Source organism: Sminthopsis crassicaudata, chromosome 2 (assembly GCF_048593235.1).
Source record: "Sminthopsis crassicaudata isolate SCR6 chromosome 2, ASM4859323v1, whole genome shotgun sequence".
NCBI lineage: Eukaryota > Metazoa > Chordata > Mammalia > Dasyuromorphia > Dasyuridae > Sminthopsis > Sminthopsis crassicaudata.
Window position 1 is genome coordinate 600,005,982 of NC_133618.1, and position 17,510 is coordinate 600,023,491.

The 17,510-nt window shown below is 34.4% G+C and overlaps 1 protein-coding gene across 2 annotated transcripts in view; it reads left to right on the forward strand.

The window, feature by feature from the left end:
* The window catches only part of LOC141553067 (scavenger receptor cysteine-rich domain-containing protein DMBT1-like), a 31,043-nt gene that overhangs the window by 174 nt on the left and 13,359 nt on the right, over window positions 1-17,510 (forward strand). For both annotated transcript variants that reach the window (XR_012485269.1, XM_074284958.1), the window contains exons 2-4: window positions 5,332-5,485; window positions 8,220-8,416; window positions 15,477-15,791. Coding sequence is in view for 1 of the 2 variants with exons in the window: in XM_074284958.1 (XP_074141059.1) it covers window positions 5,332-5,485; window positions 8,220-8,416; window positions 15,477-15,791 (666 nt within the window). In the remaining variant the exon portion in view is untranslated. The remainder of the gene's footprint in view (window positions 1-5,331; window positions 5,486-8,219; window positions 8,417-15,476; window positions 15,792-17,510) is intronic.

Here is a 17,510-nt window from a genome sequence, read left to right on the forward strand (position 1 = left end):
ATTATATAAATTTTAGTATTTTGAACACTGGCATTTAATTGTGTATTTCAAAAGGAATTTTGTCCCAGACTGAAGTAGTCAGAGGACTACAAAGTGTCTTGCACTCATCAAGCATAGAGCAGATGATTGTTTTGGGGGTTGAAAAATGGATGTTTTGCTACCATTAGAAAATTTAAGCAATTGCAACAAGAAAAAACTAATTGTGATGCCTTGGTTTTATTAAATCATTATGGCAGTTGAATAACTGGTCTTGGAAATCACATGGATGTTAAAATAATTTAGCATGGATCAGAATGATATAACTCTTAGCCTCTAATTATTTGTATTTGTGGCTTAAGTTAAAATGTTTGCTGAAATATAGTAAAACCACAGTCTCCATGATGTAAAAATGGGCAGGATATATTCTCTTGTTAACATAATATTTGTTAAAGGCATGTAATTTGAATTCTGCCTGAAGACTTATCTGTCTTACAAACACTTCATAATTAGAGTACACACATAACTAAGTGTTTTATTGATAGAAAAGGGAAAAAGGAATCCACTTTTGCCTGCCACAGCCTTTGCATTTGACCTGGAGCTAGCCTCTTACCCACATCTAGGTATCTTATGAAAGAGTTGGCTAAATGCCTGAAAAGCTGTAGGCAAACTTTGAGGAGCACAGGATTTAGTGATTCTTGACTATCTTTCCAAGCCAATTTTCACAGGGCTGCTAACTGGGCAAGTTGTTATATGTGTGTATTGTTTTTTAATATTTTTGCCAGGTTCATATGTTTCATAAACGAAGTTATTTGTCAGAATTGAAAGCCATTTGTCTATCAGTACCCCAGGAGCTAGAAAAAGAAGATCGAAGGACATGATATTTCATCTGACAAATTTAAAAATGATAATAGAAAATGGGCTTCCCCCTTGCAACTTTTTGCACTTCCTCACAAGGAAATATAACTGTTGGTGTGTAATTCATACATAGACTTTAACTATGTGAGTGAAGGTTAAGTGATAAATTAACATTGTTTTTCATATTTGCCATCTACTCTCCCACCTTGAACTTTAGAAGGGAATAAAAGACTAAGTTGTTTTGAGCATAGGGGAATTTTTTTTCTTAATTCTTTTAATGGTCTTTCCCTGAAGGGCTTAGCCTTCAAATGACAGATGCAATGGGGGTTAATCTCCTATATTCAGAACTTTCTAGTGAAAATCTGAGTTGGATTTAAATCCCCATTGTCTTTGGAATTGGTGATTGTTGGTACTACTGATAGTACTGAGTTTGGCAGTGTACTTGCTAAAACCATTTAAGATGGACGGACAGCATCATAAATTCCTCTTTCTTAAGCTCAAGTAAATTTGAGATATTTACTCATTTGAAGTATTTTATGAATACCATGGCTTTTATTGTCGAGGGGCAGGGAGCTTATATGACTCTAAATGATTGACTTTAATCACTAACAGAAGAACTGAACATAACTGAACTCGGGTCCTCCTGAATTCAAGGCTGGGGCTCTATCCACTGTGCCACCTAGCTCCCCCCATAAGATAAATCCTAAGAAAAATGATTTATTCACAAATTAAACAAAATTTCATAGTTTAAATCAAGTGTTAAATATCATAAGGGGTTTTCTTACTTTTTGGAATATTATTCTTATTACTTCTTAAAAGCAAAAATTTCTGTCACTAAATATCCTTTTTCTCTTGCCATGGAGATTTCAGTTGGGCTGGCTGCTGTTCTTGGAATTGATCATAAAACTACCAGTAGGTTCTCTTTATTTTGGCATTTGGTGGGAGACTTGTGTTGTAGGATTTAGATAGAATTTAGAGATAATTTGAGACATTCCCCCCCCCCAAATCTCCCATTTTAAAAATGAAGATGCCAAGATAAAGAGTGGAATCAGTCACTCAACCAGCCTTAATTAAGTACTTATTACATACCAAGCACTAATTATTAATTAACATTAAGTGCCTAGCACTTATGTGCTAAGCACTAAGAATACAAATAGGAGCAGAAAGATTGTCCTTTCCCCTTAGAAGCTTACATTCTTGTATGGGGAAAAATAATTAAAAGGGAAGTAAAAGGATGGGGAGAAAATGTACCCTGCTTACGGGCATGGCAGAGAAAATCTAGTGGAGATGAGTCAGGCAGGCAACATGGAGACTAATGGGGGAATCTTTTTTATTAAAGTTTTTTTATTTTCAAAACAAAACCTTGTGTTCCAGTTTTCCTTCCCCTTCTCCCCTCTCCCCAAGACAGTAAATAATCCAATATATGTTAAACATGGTAGAAATACATGCTAAATCTAATATATGCCTACATATTTATACAATTATCTTGCTGCTCCTAATGGAGAAATCTTTGTTCTGAGTCTTGTGTTTAATTGAATGGTTCTGGGAGAAACCCTGCTCAGAAGATGAGGCCCAAAGTACTTTCAGTGTGAGAAGGCATTCAAGGAGTGGAGTGAGCTTCTAGGGAGAAGAGATTTTTATGGCATGGTCAATAATGTCCTACAGAGATGAGTCCCTAGAAAGGGGGGGATTAGAAAATCATAACCAAGATCATCTGACATTAAATCCTTAATTACATTTAATTTCCTCACTCTCCTATGAAACTGAGATAGGAGCTGTAAGGAAGGAGGTTAGAGAGTCAATAATAGAGAAAAAGTGAAGTTAACATGGACAAGTTCTTTTCTGAAAGACAACTCTTGTTAGTATAGCTGACACCATGGGTCAAGTGCTAGAAATAAGAAAGAATTCAGTTTAAATGGGAACTCAGATATAGGGGCAATAATTGTTGGTCTCAGTTTCCCCAATGTAACAGGGGGTAATAATATCATTGGGCCCATCAAATTTACATCTAATGCAGCATGACTGACAGATGGATCCTTGTCTTGGCTTCTATTGCTGGTCTTGACGATTGACCCAAACTCTTTGGGATATCCATGCTGTGATGGTTCTGGGACCCAGACTTTAGAACCTTAGGAAGCTGAGGTAGATACTGGACTTTTTAAAACTCTCAAGATTGGTGAGTATTCTATTCTTTTCACTTAGAACAGAAAAGAGTAGACATACACAGAGCTCAAAGATTGGGAGCATATTTAAGGCCAAATGGCCTCTCCTCCTACAACAAATGCCAAGATAAAGAGTGCCTGCTAGTAGTTTTATGATCAGAGATAGCTATTCCAAGAACAGCAGCCAGGCCAACTGAAATCCCTATGGCAGGAGAAAAAGGATACTCGGTGACAAGAATTTTTGCTTTTCAGAAATATTAAGGATAATATTTCTAAAAGAAAATCCCTAAGAGCACTTAACACTTGCTTTAGCTTATGACATTTTGCTTAATTTGTAGTTTGTGAATAAATCATTTTTCTTAGGTCAGTTAAGGAATTATTAATTAATTAGAGATATGAAATCTAGATAATGTTTTTTTTTCTGCTTCATGATCAGAGACAATCATGACTGTTAGGGGTTTCCTAAATCATTGAATGGCTGGAATTTAGCTAATTCTTTTCAATTTTGTATTCATTAACCATCACTGTACCCCAGGATGGGATTGAACTTAACTTTTTATTTTAGAAACTAAAATCACTCTGAATAATTTATCCACAGTGCCAAGTGAACAAGATAATTCTTTCTATGTCACCATTCCCTTTGAGAATTTGTTATTAATTTAGACAAATTTAGACAAATAACTACAGGACTGTTTCAGCATCCAAAAATATGGAATATGGGAATCACCAAACTATATTCCTGCCATGAGTAACCTCTGCCATATAGCCGTGATCCAAGCTGGGTTTCTAATTACTTTCCCCTCAGATTTCATGTTGCGTTGATTGTTCTGTTTTTAACCCACCTAATTTTCCCCTTTCTTTCCCTTTCCTTCATAGAGACAGGCAATGTGACTTCTTCTTCTAAGGGGCTGGGGTGTTTGGGCAAAGTAGCTATAGCTATCAGGGAACCTAAGTCTTCCTAAATAATAAGCATGATATTGATGAAGTGCCTTCTGCCCATCAAACATAAAAGCATATTGGAGAAAGAACTGCTGAATGAGTGTTCTAACTTTAAAAGTTCTCTACTTGTTCATGCATGAGATCCCAACCTGTTCCAGGGCTATTAATCTTATCTGGATTGTAATTCCTTTGCTTAGAGATTGGAAAGTTAAAGAAATGTGTAAAGAGTGATTAATCTGTTATTTTGCAAGTTGGACCTTTCCTTTTAAAAAGGTCACAGCCCATCTTAAAGAGCAGACTGACTTTTCTAGATGGCACAGTGCCCTGGACAGGACTATTTCTTGATTTCTCTGATTATTTTTAGAGGGCTAAATTGTCTGATCTGAACTCCTATATCTCCTCAGGACTTCTTAATACTTGCAAAATGGGTTTGTTTTTCTCTTTGGATTGACTCTCAGGATATTTTTACATGCTCCAGTGAAATGAATACATAGACTTTGTGTGGCCAGTGCTGTTGTTAAATAAGTGTCATAAACTGGGGAGCTTAGCTTTGATTTGTTCCCACAAATCACATTGTCTATTTTTTTACTGAATATAGAGGGATACAGGTTACCAGAATATAGGATAATGATAGAAACTGATAATAGCATATTTCTCTTGTAGTGGAGGATCTGGTGCATATATAGAGCACCTATGATGGCTTCTCTCCACATAGAGACCATGGGAAGGCTTCTTTCAGTAGATATTTGATGATGTAAAAGGAAAATACTTTGGAAAGACTATAAAGCATGTATAAATAGGGAAGGGCTTTGACTGTCTCGGAAGCATTCAATATGGGCTCTCAGTTTCAGATACTTTCTCATTTGTCTTTTCTTATTTGGCTTCATTTGGTAACTCCTTAACTCAAGGCATCTGGTGAGAGACTATGCTGACCTGGAAAGTTTTAAAAGGAATCTTGGAGCTGAAGCCCAGAACAGGTTTTAAAGAAAGGGTAGCACTGATGAATTGAAAACCAAGGAGTAATCTTTGTGAGTGGCCTTTGGAACTTCATTCTGGTGATCACTGAGAGTTCTAATGCGCTAGAAATGCTGCCTTTGAATGCAAACATGATGGAATTAATGGTGTGGTGGAAATTGCAATGGATTTGGAATTAGAGCCTTTATGTTGAATCCCTACCTTCAGTGGCAAATATCTGTTTTACAATGGGCAGGTTACTAAATCTGGGGACTTCTTTCTTCACATACAAACGGGTAGAATTACAAGTCCTGATTCTGCTCTATCTTAGTGAGTCTATACTCTGAGAATATTTTGAAACACTAATGAATGAAACTTTCATAAAACTTCTACAGAAAATAATAATACTCCCTCTCCCCCCTTCTCTCTTTTTCTTTCTCAGCGGATTCTTCTTTATGTGGTGGCTTCCTTAAAAACACCTCTGGGATATTGTCAAGCCCTTTGAATGTGCCACTCTCTACAAAGAAACTCAATTGCATCTGGGCAATAGAAGTGAAACCTAACAATAAGATAAATTTGGGCTTCAATTATTTCAAGTAAGTAATACTGCCACAGGTCAGCTAGGTGGTGCAAGGGATAGAGTGATGGACTTGGAATCAGACACTTACTGTCAAACACAATTCTGGCTTCAGACACTTACTGTGTGACCTTCTTCATGTTTGCCTCAGTTTCCTTATCTGTAAAGTGAGCTAGAGAAGCTAATATCTCTGCCAAGAAAGCCTCAAATGGAATCATGGAAAGTCAGATGTAAAAAATGACTGAACAACAAAATTAAAGAATTAGTTCTTCAAATGCTATATCTAGAAGTATTTAGGAGTCATGTGTTAGGCATAGTAGAGTATGATAGAAAATTTCTTATAAAATCCTCAGGTCAGCAGGAGTCAGTGAGTAATGTTGGCTAGAAGAAAAAAATCAGGATTTTTTTTACTTTATTCACATAGGACTAACAGACTAATTAGATATTCTAGTTTTCATCCTTGAGCAACCTAATTTTATAAAATGGTCATACATTGAATCACAGTTATCAAAGAGAAAAACTTCATGTGAAGTTAAAGAGGGATGGGTAGTTAGGTGGCTTAGTGGATAGTGCATTGGGATAGGATTCAGGGAGATCTGATTTCAAATTTGGTCTTGGAAACTTACCACCTGGCAAGTAATTAAGTGCTGTTTGCTTTTTCTTTGCCAAGAAAACCTCCAAATGGGGTCACAAAGAGTCTGGACAAGACTGAAATGACTTAAACAATAAAAAAGGGAGATGGTGAGAAAGATATACATTTATACACCACTATATACATAGACATTATATATGCACAATATAAAACATTTTCCCGGTCTGGCTGGCTTTTCTTTTCATTCAATCCATCATTCAGTCAACAAGCATTCATTAAGCATCTACTATCCATCAAAAATTATACTATGTGATGGAACTACAAAGGCAAAAAAGACACAGTTCTTGCTGTAAAAGACCTAATATTCTATGGGGAAAACAATTTAAATATATATATATGCATAAATACACACATATAAGTTCATAAAGAACAAATTCTTGACCGTTTAGAGAAGAAGGGTAGTACTAGGGTGAAGAATCACAGAATTCTTTTAGAAAGTTAGGCTTGAATTGAGTCTAAGAAGAAGTAAAAGGTTATATGGGGCAGAGATGAGTTAGGAGAACTTCCTGGATGTGAGAGAAAGCCCAGAGAAATTTTCATTGACAGGAGATGGGGGTGTCTTATGTGTATGGAATGCCAAGAAGGCCAGTATAGCTAGATCATACATCATAGGAAGTAGAGTAATATGTAATGAAGCTGAAAAAAATAAGTAACTTGGGACCAGGCTGAGAAGGGCTTTAAATGACAAACACAAGAGTTTGTATTTTACAGTAGAGATAATAGAGAACCAATGGAGTTTGCTGAGTAGGGAAATGAGAAATTATCACACCTATACTCAAGGGAAATAATTTTAGTTTATGCATGGAAGATGGATTATAGTGGGGAGAGACTTGAGGCAAGGAGCCCATCTAAGATACCAAACCTGAAAAAGATTGTAGTTAAGCGAATAGTGAGAAGGGGATGGATATGAGAGATGCTACGGAGACAGAGCTAGTAAAATTTGGCATCTGATTGGAGTGGTGGGAGTGAGAGTAAGGAGTGTAGGGTGATACTGAGTTTGTAAAAAGGGGATGGTAGAAGAATGGAAATGCCCTGGGCAGAAACAGGGAAGTTAGAAGAAGGCATTGGGTTTGGGCAAAAGAGAAGTTTAGCTTTGTATATTTTGCATTTGAGATTCTGTGGGTATCTAGTTTGAAATGTCTTCAAAACAATTATTGATGTGAGACTGGAACCCTGGGGAGATACTTGGGTTGGAAATACATACAAGTACATACATACATATGTGTACACACACACAAACACATTTATACATATATACATTTATATATATATATATATATGTATACATACACACTTTATATATATATATGCATAGATATATATGCCATCTACATAGAGATGAAGATAAATTCCTTGTGGCTGATGAGACCATCAGATGAGAGAATCTAGGGATAGAAGAAAAGAAAGCCCAGAATTGAGCCTTGGAGAACAATCACAGTCAGGAACATAGTAGTATGGATGACAATTCTAAAAAAGAGATTATGATAAGGAACAATTAGGTAACAATCATTCTATACTTTCTAATTCTTTATCAGGACACTTGAGAATCAGATTTCATCAAATCTAGATTGAAGAGAATAAGTGGAATAGTTGACCTCTGTTTATACCCCACTATATTATGTCTTCAACAAACCCTCCTAATTCACCATCCATTCTGAAAGGGCTTGCAGGCTGCTTGAAGCTTCAGCACCCTAGAAGAGCTGGGACAAATATTTTATGTTAGGCTGCCCAAATTCTATAAGAGCAGAAACTTTGCTTTCATTTGCTCTTTTACGCTTTAGTGATAAACTGTCTTGAAAAAGATGTGTGTGTGTGTGTGTGTGTGTGTGTGTTGTGTGTGTGTGTGTTGGTTATAGTAGATTGGGGAGGATATTAATAAATATGGTATTTTTTTCTTGATTGTTATTTTGAGATAACAATAAACCATTACTTTTCTGGATCTGACTCTAGCTCAATATTATATGTAGTTTCAAGAGTCCAATGAACTATTTTGTATAAAACATAGAAGTCTCTGCATTGTCATAATGTGGGAGTTGAGTCACTGAACAGTTAATTTGCAACTAAGATGCTGATAGGCTATCTTGTGACTGTTCCTTTTCAGTTTGTTGTCAGAAACTACTTGTACCGATTTTATAGAAATCTATGATGGCCCATTGAATAGTCGGTTGCTGGCAAAACTTTGCAAAAATACTGAGGAAATATTTGTCTCCTCCACCAACATTATGACTGTGCACTTTGTCAGTGAAATCTTTATGCAAAACACAGGATTTTCTGCTTGGTATAACTCTTTTCCAAAAGGTAAGAACTTACAAAAGTTGATTAGGTAGATAGTAGATATCAGTGCTTTAGCTCTGATAAGAGAACATTTCAAGTCACTTAGAGTTTCAGTTTTCTCATCTTGAAAGTGAAAAACATTGAATTAAAATTTTTTCTTATCCTCTGAATGGTTTATTTCAAACTATAGCTAAGAATTAACATTAATGCATAGATACATGTTTTTTGAACCTGGACTCAAGGCAACCAAAATGAACCAAAGATGGGAGCTGAATATACATCTTCATAATTCTGAGTCTTGACTTTCTATCCCCTATGCAATATTGCTTTTCATGAGGAACTATTTATATATAAGAAACAAAATGAAGATATTTTTAGATATGTGCTCAGGGCTTGACATATGGTTAATACTTGTGTTCAAGGAGAAAAAAGATTTTAATTTTGATGGAGCTGTTATTTCTTTTAATGTTCTATTAACAAGAGAAGCTTGATACAAGATAATGAAGTATAGAGGGAGGAAGGAAAACAGCAAATATCCCTCTATCAACTTCCCCTGATAGAACTAGAAAATGCATTTTGTTGAGAACTGAAAAAATACAAGAAAAAAATCAGCAAATTATTATTTTTTTCCCAGCCTGGGTCAGCATAGGAAGACAGAGAAGTCTCTGGACACATGATCTGGTTTGCCTAGAAGGGCATAGTATGAAACAATGTAGGGCTCAGTTTTAACCTTTTTAAATTTCTAATATAATAAATATCAATAGATATAATCCAAATAAAAGTTCAATAACTTTTAAGAGTGTTAGGGGGGAGGGAAGGATTCTGGGAAGATGTCAGAGTAGGTCAGTAAAATTCTTCAGATTCCCCCCACAAACAGAATAAATTTGGATCTCAGGACAAACATAGACTAGTAAAAAATAAAAAAATAGACTAGGGACAGAACAGGGATCCTTGTGGGCCAACCTGAAGAAAGACCAGGACATGGTTTAACCTGTTTCAAGTGCAAAAACCTCCATAGTAACTCCACAGAAATAACTCTGGAGTTAGCTAGGTTTGGCTGGAGTATCAGTTGGATGTACAGGAATTTTCACCTCCCAGACAGCATTTCACCTCCTGGACAGGATAGGGAGTCAGGGGTCTGAGTTCACGAAGACTGAAAGAAATTCTGCTGATTACAAATGCCAGGCCCAGTTGTTGAGACACAGCACTTGGTGACACCCAGCATACCCAATGAGTGCAGAATCAGTGTGGCAGGAATGCTGCTGGCTGTGGGCACTTGAAAGAGGGTAGAGATTTTGGTTTGGGGTTCCAGATTAGAGGGGATAGCTGAAGTGAAACTAAAGGCACTTGCTATGGGATAGGGAAAACTCAGGTTCATCTACAGAGATTAATAAAGTAAAAAAAAAATTAGTGTCTTCTACTCCAAAAGGTAGTTAAAAGGCTATCTACCCAGAAAGAATTTATAGAAGAAATCAGAAAAGACTTAAAATCAAATGAGAAAGATTGAGAAAAACTAAATGAAAAAAACTATCCAAGTAAAACAAGATTATGAAAAAAGTTAACCAACTAGAAAAAGAGATAGAATCTTTAAAAAGAGCCTTTTTTAAAAAATTAGAATTGGCCAAAGAGAAGCCAGTGAAGCTATGAGACCAAGAAATATAACAGATCTAGAAAACAGATCAAGAAAATATAAACATAATTGGACTACTTGAAAGCTGTGACTAAAAAAATCTTACTACAATAATGTAAGAAATAATCAATGAAAGTTGTCTTGGAATGGGAGGGGAAGTAGAAATAAAATAGGAATCCACCAATCACCACCTCAAAGAGATCCTTTGTGGAAAACACATATGAATATTATTGCTAAATTTAGAAACCTCCAAATCAAAAAGAAAATTTTGCAAAAAACAAACAAAAAATAATTCAAGCATCCTGAAGTTACAATTAGAATTATACAATTCTTATCAGCAGTCACAATAAGATGGCAGGTCTTGGAATAAAAAATACTGGCAAAAAAGAACTAAGCCTGTGGCCAAAACTATCATATCCAGCAAAATTATCTATAATGTGAAATGAAAAATAAAGGGACATTCAATGAATTTTCAGATTTCTAAGACTTTGTCTCAACCAAACCTGGACTTAATAGCAAAATACATATAAGAAACGATATCAAAGATTAATTTCAAGGAACTCAACATGAACAAATCATTTATATATTGTGCATGGAAATATGAACCATATATTTAAGATTGACATTAGTCTTTGGTAGCTCAAAAAAAAGATTGGGGAAGAATTGAGTATGATTTGTTCTAAAAAGCAGTATTGTCTAGGAGAAGGTAAAAATAGTAATTATGTTATACAATTGAGGTGCAGAGAAAGACCTGATATAGAGACATTAGAGAAGAGAGAGGAGGGCTCAAAGTTGTGAAAACCTACTCACATTGGGAATAGTAATGCTCCTTATTTAACCCATTCTCAATGTTACACTCTTCATGGTGTGTGTGTGTGTGTGTGTGTGTGTGTGTGTGTGTGTGTGTGTGTGTATACATATATATGTGTAAAAATTACAAATGTTAAAAGTGTGTGTGTACATACATATATATGTGTATATACACATATACACATATATATGTATGTACACACACACACACACACACACACACACACACCATGAAGAGTATTACACTCTCCAAAATCCACAAAGAAATAAAAGGAGAGGGAGTAGTATAAGGTGGGTTATAGAGGAATGTGTAGATTTATAGTAGTGGGGCAAAATGTGTAGATGAATGAGAATGGGATAAAAAGGGATGGAAAGAATAGGAGGAGACAATAAGGGAGGAATCTGTGAGTGGGGTGAGGTTAAGTAATAGCAAAGTAAGTTAAGGAGGAGCAGAATTAAACTAGAAAAACTAGCAGAGATAGGAAATATGAGATATACAGGAACATTACAACAAGGATAAGAGTAGAATTTATGAGAAAAAAATAGGGTTAGTAATAATTGTTCTTAGACAAAGTCAAACATATGTCAGTCATATGAATATTGTTTTAGATGTTTATATAGGGGTATATATGTATATGTACATGTGTCTATGTGAGTATGTATGCATGTAGGTCTATGTGCATTTATAGATATATGTACATGTATGTGGCTTGTATAAATGTTTGTGTGTATATGTGTGTATACATGTGTGTATGTATATGTAAATATATCCTTGCTTAACTATATCCTGCTTGGGAGAAGTGGGGAGGATGAAAGGTGGAAAAAAGAATAAAGTAAAAAGTACACAGCAGAGAACAAAAGAGTAGCCTATAAGGAAGCAAAGAAAAGATGGACCCTCATGAATATAATTTCTTCTATTATTACATATATTTTTACATATATGTATATATGTAGATATATACATACATATTTTTTAAATGGACATTTATTTTTAATCATCTCTGACATTATTTTGGGCATATGATAATAGTTTTATTCTGTTTTCTTTATTTTTCTCTTCTGTCTTTCTTTTTTCTATTCTATTTTCTCTTATTTTATCTTTAGTTCAGTAAATAAAATTTAAAAAAATAAAGTGTTGACGGCTCTTAAGACCAAAAAACTTGAAAACTACTGATCCAGATCATCCAATAAAAATCTCCTTCAAAAATTATCTTACTTGTAAAACAGAATCATAAAGTGTTAGAGCTAGAAATATCTTTAGAGATCACCTAGTACAGTTCATTCACTTTGTAGATAATGAATCTCCCATCCTCCCTCCCTTTCCTTCCTTCCTTCCTTCCTTCCTTCCTTCCTTCCTTCCTTCCTTCCTTCCTTCCTTCCTTCCTTCCTTCCTTCCTTTCTTCATTCCTACCTTCTTTCTTCTCTAAATATAAAATATTAAAAGAAAAAAAATTGCCATATGCACAGAATATAAGAGGGGATTAAAATGTGAAACAATGTTTCTATTTCAATAAAGCCTCTATAATAAATACTACACATTGTGTTTAGAGCTATCCATTTTTTTTTTGTTTCCTTGTAGGTTTTCTTCTGTTCTCTGCTGTGCGTTTATTCTTTTTTTCCCCCTTCTGGATCCATTCCCCATACTAAGAAGGCTACAATTAAGCATGGGTATATGAATGTATATATATGAGCATACATATATACATATGCATTTATACATACATATATACACAAACCTTTACATATACATACATATATAAAAATACTTACATAGACATACACATACATAGATATTTATAATCATCCACATATGTACACATGTGCTTTCATACACATCTATGAAAGAATGTACTGTGCTTGTCTTCTGTTTCTCTAAAGGTGGATAACAACTTTCTTCATAAATCCAATTCTTTCCATGTTTTACCAAATTATCATTTCCTACACCATAGAAATATTTCAACTTTATACTACCTGGTTATTTTACATAGTTTTAAACAATTATTATGGCTGATAGTGTAATTTCTCCATTTTTCTCTTTTGATTAAATTTATTTTAGCTTTTACTTTGTCTGAGGTCATGACTAGTATCCCTGCTTTTTTTTTTTTAAACCTAATATATTGTAATCCTAATCTTTATTTTACGTTTTTGTGTATCTTTTTTTTTCCTATCCCTCCTAACCCTTCTGTTTTACTTTACCCCCTATCTTTCCCTCTTATTATTTAATCTCCTCTTTTCTCCTGAAAGGATCTTTTTTCTATCTTCTTCCTCAATCCTTTTCCTTTTCTCTCTTCTTTCTAAATAAATTTAAAGACTTTTATAGCCTTTCAAATATATATATATTGTTTTCTCTTTATTCTATTTCCATTGATATACACATCCTTCTATATCTACTCCTTATCCTAGTCCTTCACCCTCTTATTTCTTATACATTTAGAAGATTTTTATTCTCTTCAGAATGTATATGTTGTTTTCTCTTTAACACAGATCTTATGTGTCTAGGATATCCTCTAAAATCCTCTTCTATGTCCTCTTCACACTCTTTATCCCTTTATCCTCATTTTTTTCTGAATTTAGAAGACTTTTATATCCTTCTATATATATGGATTGTTCCCTATTTAACCCATACCTGAGAGTGTAAGGTTCCAGAACTACCACCTTCTTCCCTATCTAATTTCTTTGTGTCAGTTCTCTCTCATACCTCATTTGTATAATTATTCTTTTTACCTTTTCCTATAAAATTTGCTTTTTGTAGAATTACATAATACTCAGTTCTATCTCCATATTTCCTTTAATACCCAATTACTAATGACAATCTTAGACATATTGGATGTATACATTTTCATGTATAAAAAGTAAATAGTTTATTCTTATTGAGTTGCTTATAATTAATTTTTGATGTTTACCTTATATTTTTCTTGATTCTTTTATGTCAAATATTCTATTAAGTTTAGGGTTTTTTTTTTGCAACAAAATCCTGTAAGTCTGGCAATGTTGTTGTTGTTGTTAAGGATTTTGTTTAACTTTGCTGGGTATGATATTTTTAACCACAATCCTAGTTCTTTTGCTCTTCAATAAATAGTTTTCCAAGATCTGCAGTTTTTTAATGTAGCTGTTGCTAGGTCTCATGTGATTCTAATTGTAGCTCCATCATATTTTAATTTTTTCTATTGCTCATATTTCTCCTTCTGCTAGGGTTTTTGGAATTTGGCTATGATATTCAGGTAAGTTTCCTCAAAGGATCTCTTTCTGGTGGCGATTGGTAGATTTGTTCTATTTCTGCTTTCCTCTCTTGTTCTAACTCTTCAGGACAATTTTCTTTAATCATTTCTTGCATTATTGTATCAAGGTTCTTTTTTTGATTGTAGCTTTCAGAAAGCCCTATTATTGTTACATTTTATCTTCTTGATCTTGATTGTTCAGATTAGTTTTTCTTTTGAAATGTTTCATATTCTCTTCTATTTTTAATTCTATATATTTTGTTTTATTTTTCTTGGTTTCTTATAACTTTGCTGAATTTCCATTGCCCAGTTTTAATTTTCAAGGAGTCATTTTCTTCCTTAAGATTTTGTATCTCCTTTTCCAAATGGTTGACTTTCTTTTCATAATTTTTTTCTTCTTATTTTTCTTCAACCTCTCAATTTTTCAGTCTCTCTCATTTTATTTTTAAAGTCTTTAAAATGTTTAAAACTAAATTAAATTTTAAAATAAAATTATTCTATGAATTCCTTTTGGGTAGGTGACCATTTGCTGTTATCCTTTGGGTAGAAGAGCCTGTGTGTGTGTGTGTGTGTGTGTGTGTGTGTGTGTGTGTGTGTGTGTGTGTGTCAGAATCCTCCTCTGTAGATGAACTCTGGTATTTTCTATTCTCATAGTAACTTTCTATGGTTGGTTTCTTTCTTTTCTGGCTCTCTTTTTAAAATAGCAGCTTGTTAGTGTAATCACATCTAATCATAGGGTTTTGGGGGAATGGTGCCTCTGGCCTCAAGTTCTCTTTCAATTCTCCCCTTTGGTCTGGGATTTGAAACCAAGAATTCTGCCCTCCTATAAGTGCCCACAGCCAGCAGTGTCCCTGCTCCACTGCTTCTGCCTTCATTGGGCATGTGCTGATTTCTTTTTGCACAGTGCTCTGTCTTAGCAGGTTCTTTAGAATTTCTTCTCTTATCCCAGGAGGAACACTGCTTTGACCCAACTCTTGTATATTTTTATCACTATAAGTTCTCTTGGAGGCATTGTTTTGTCTTGTTTGTGGGGAAAATCTGGAGAGTTTGGAATTTTTTGACCTACTTTTCCATCTTCCTGGAATCTTTTTTTTTCTTTCTTTTTTTAAAATTAAAGCTTTTTATTTACAAGTTATATGCATGGATAATTTTACAGCATTAATTGCCAAACCTTTTGTTGACCAATACATATTAAATATGTTAAATTATAAATTAAATACAATATTAGTATACATGTTCAAACAGTTATTTTGCTGCCCAGAATCTTTTCTTAAGCGCTTTTCCTAAGACATGTTCTTATCACAAAAAGCTAAGTGAGACTGAAGATAGGTTGAATAAGACCACAGATTATTAATTTGACATGTTAAAATATCTTTTATTTGTGGCTAAAGATTCAAGATTTCTTAATGCTATGTTTCTCTTTCAGATGCAGACTTGAGGTTGATCAATTCATCCAGTTATGACTGTTCTGGTCGTGTTGAAGTTTTAGCCAATGGACAGTGGGGGACAATTTGTGATAGTTTTTGGAATATATTAACTGCCAAAGTGATTTGTCGACAGCTAGGCTGTGGAAATGCTATTTCGGCTCCAAGAAAAGCCTTTTATGGTCCAGGCACTGGACCTATCATCCTGAATAATGTGTGGTGTAAAGGGAATGAGGCAAATCTCTGGCAATGTCAGAATTCAGGCTGGTTCTCTCAGAGATGTGATCACCATGATGATGCTGGTGTTACCTGTTCAGGTATTTTATTATTTCTTACTTTTCTGGGGAGTCACATTTCCTTTATTTATTCATTCTGTCATTTTAAAATATTCCTTGAGAATCCACTTTGTACAAGGTCTGGAATAGGTGACGGAAAGACTACAAACAACATATAGTCCTTGAATCATATCTTGATTTATACCATGGAACATATAGACTAGTGGAGGGAGGAAAGAAAACAACTCCATTAACTGAAATACAAAATGGAATAGGACAGCAGTGTCAAAGTAGAATGAAGGATTCTGGAAATTCAAAGAAGGAAATAATTAATTTGAGTTATTTTGAGTTGAAGTGTATTGGGGGAGTCTTCCTTTAGGATGTAGCTTTTGGGCAAGACCCTGAAGGATGCACTGTAAGAGAGACCTGGGAGAGAAGAATGAAGCCCTGGTTTGGATGTAGAAGTCCTAGTAGATTGGTCAAAAATTAGGCTCATTTTATATCTTCATTTTATGTTTACTCAAATTTTGTTTGTGTGTGTAAATAAATAGAATGTATGGTTGTCCTTCAGTTTTGCTAAAAATTTGACAGGATAAGTGCCTCCAGCCTGTTGTTTGGATCCTCATTATAAGTCAGCCATATTAATCCTTTTGTCAGCACAACATCTTACTCTGTAAGCTTCATGAGAGGATTAAATTTTCACTTATTTGTATATTGTTAAGTCAATTCAGATGTGCCCAACTCTTTATGACCTCATTTGGAGTTTTCTTTATAAAGATACTGGAATGGTTTTTCATTTCCTTCTCTAAGTCATTGATGGAATTGAGTAGTGTTAAGTGATTTATCCACACAACTAGTATGTGTCTGAAGCCAAATTTGGACTCAAGAAGATGAATCTATCTACTCTATTCACTCTACATCCTACAGACCATGAATACATACATACACACACACACACACACACACACACACACACACACACACACAAATGTACACTTATATATATGCCAACACCAAAACAACAATCTGAAAGTAGAAAATTCTTGGCCAATCAGGCAATTGGATAGATTTTTTTTCCTCTCCTGGATTTTAAATAACCAGTTTCCTGAAATCTCTTCTTTTTCTAAGTTCTATCTCAATAAATGGACTTTCATGGTCTTTCTCCCAGTACAATAATCTGTTTCCTTGAAATAAAGGATTTCATAAAATCAGGAGAGGTTATTGGTGCTTGATTAGCTTGATTATTGCTGATCATGTCCTTTCAATTTTATTTAAAGTACCTGACAAGTACATGAAACAAAGAAAGGCTATAAAACTGCCTTTCTTAATTTCTAATCTGTTGTACAAACTCATATTACCTTGCACAGTATTCACTTTACTATTCCTTGGTTAAAAATCATTATCTTTATGTGCCTCATCTTTGGTCTGATAACACTGTTTTTAAAGTGGAGCCTCAAGTTCTCTATGTAATTTATCCTAGTTGAGATCTCATTTTTCAAACTCTGGGCTTTAGTTTGGTTTAGATCTTCAAAGTAACGGTGTTAAAAGAGATGATCTCCAAGGTCTAGTCCAGGCCTAAATCCTATTGCAGCTGATACACTGTTCCTTTTTTGTTATGCTTACAAGGTAGGTTATTTTTTTGATAATGATTTTATAGCTGAACTATATTTTCCCTGTTATATTCAAATCCTGCCCATTCTCCATCTCTCTAGCCTTTTTTCTTCAAATTATTTTCCAATTCGCTATCTCTTGCCCAGTTTG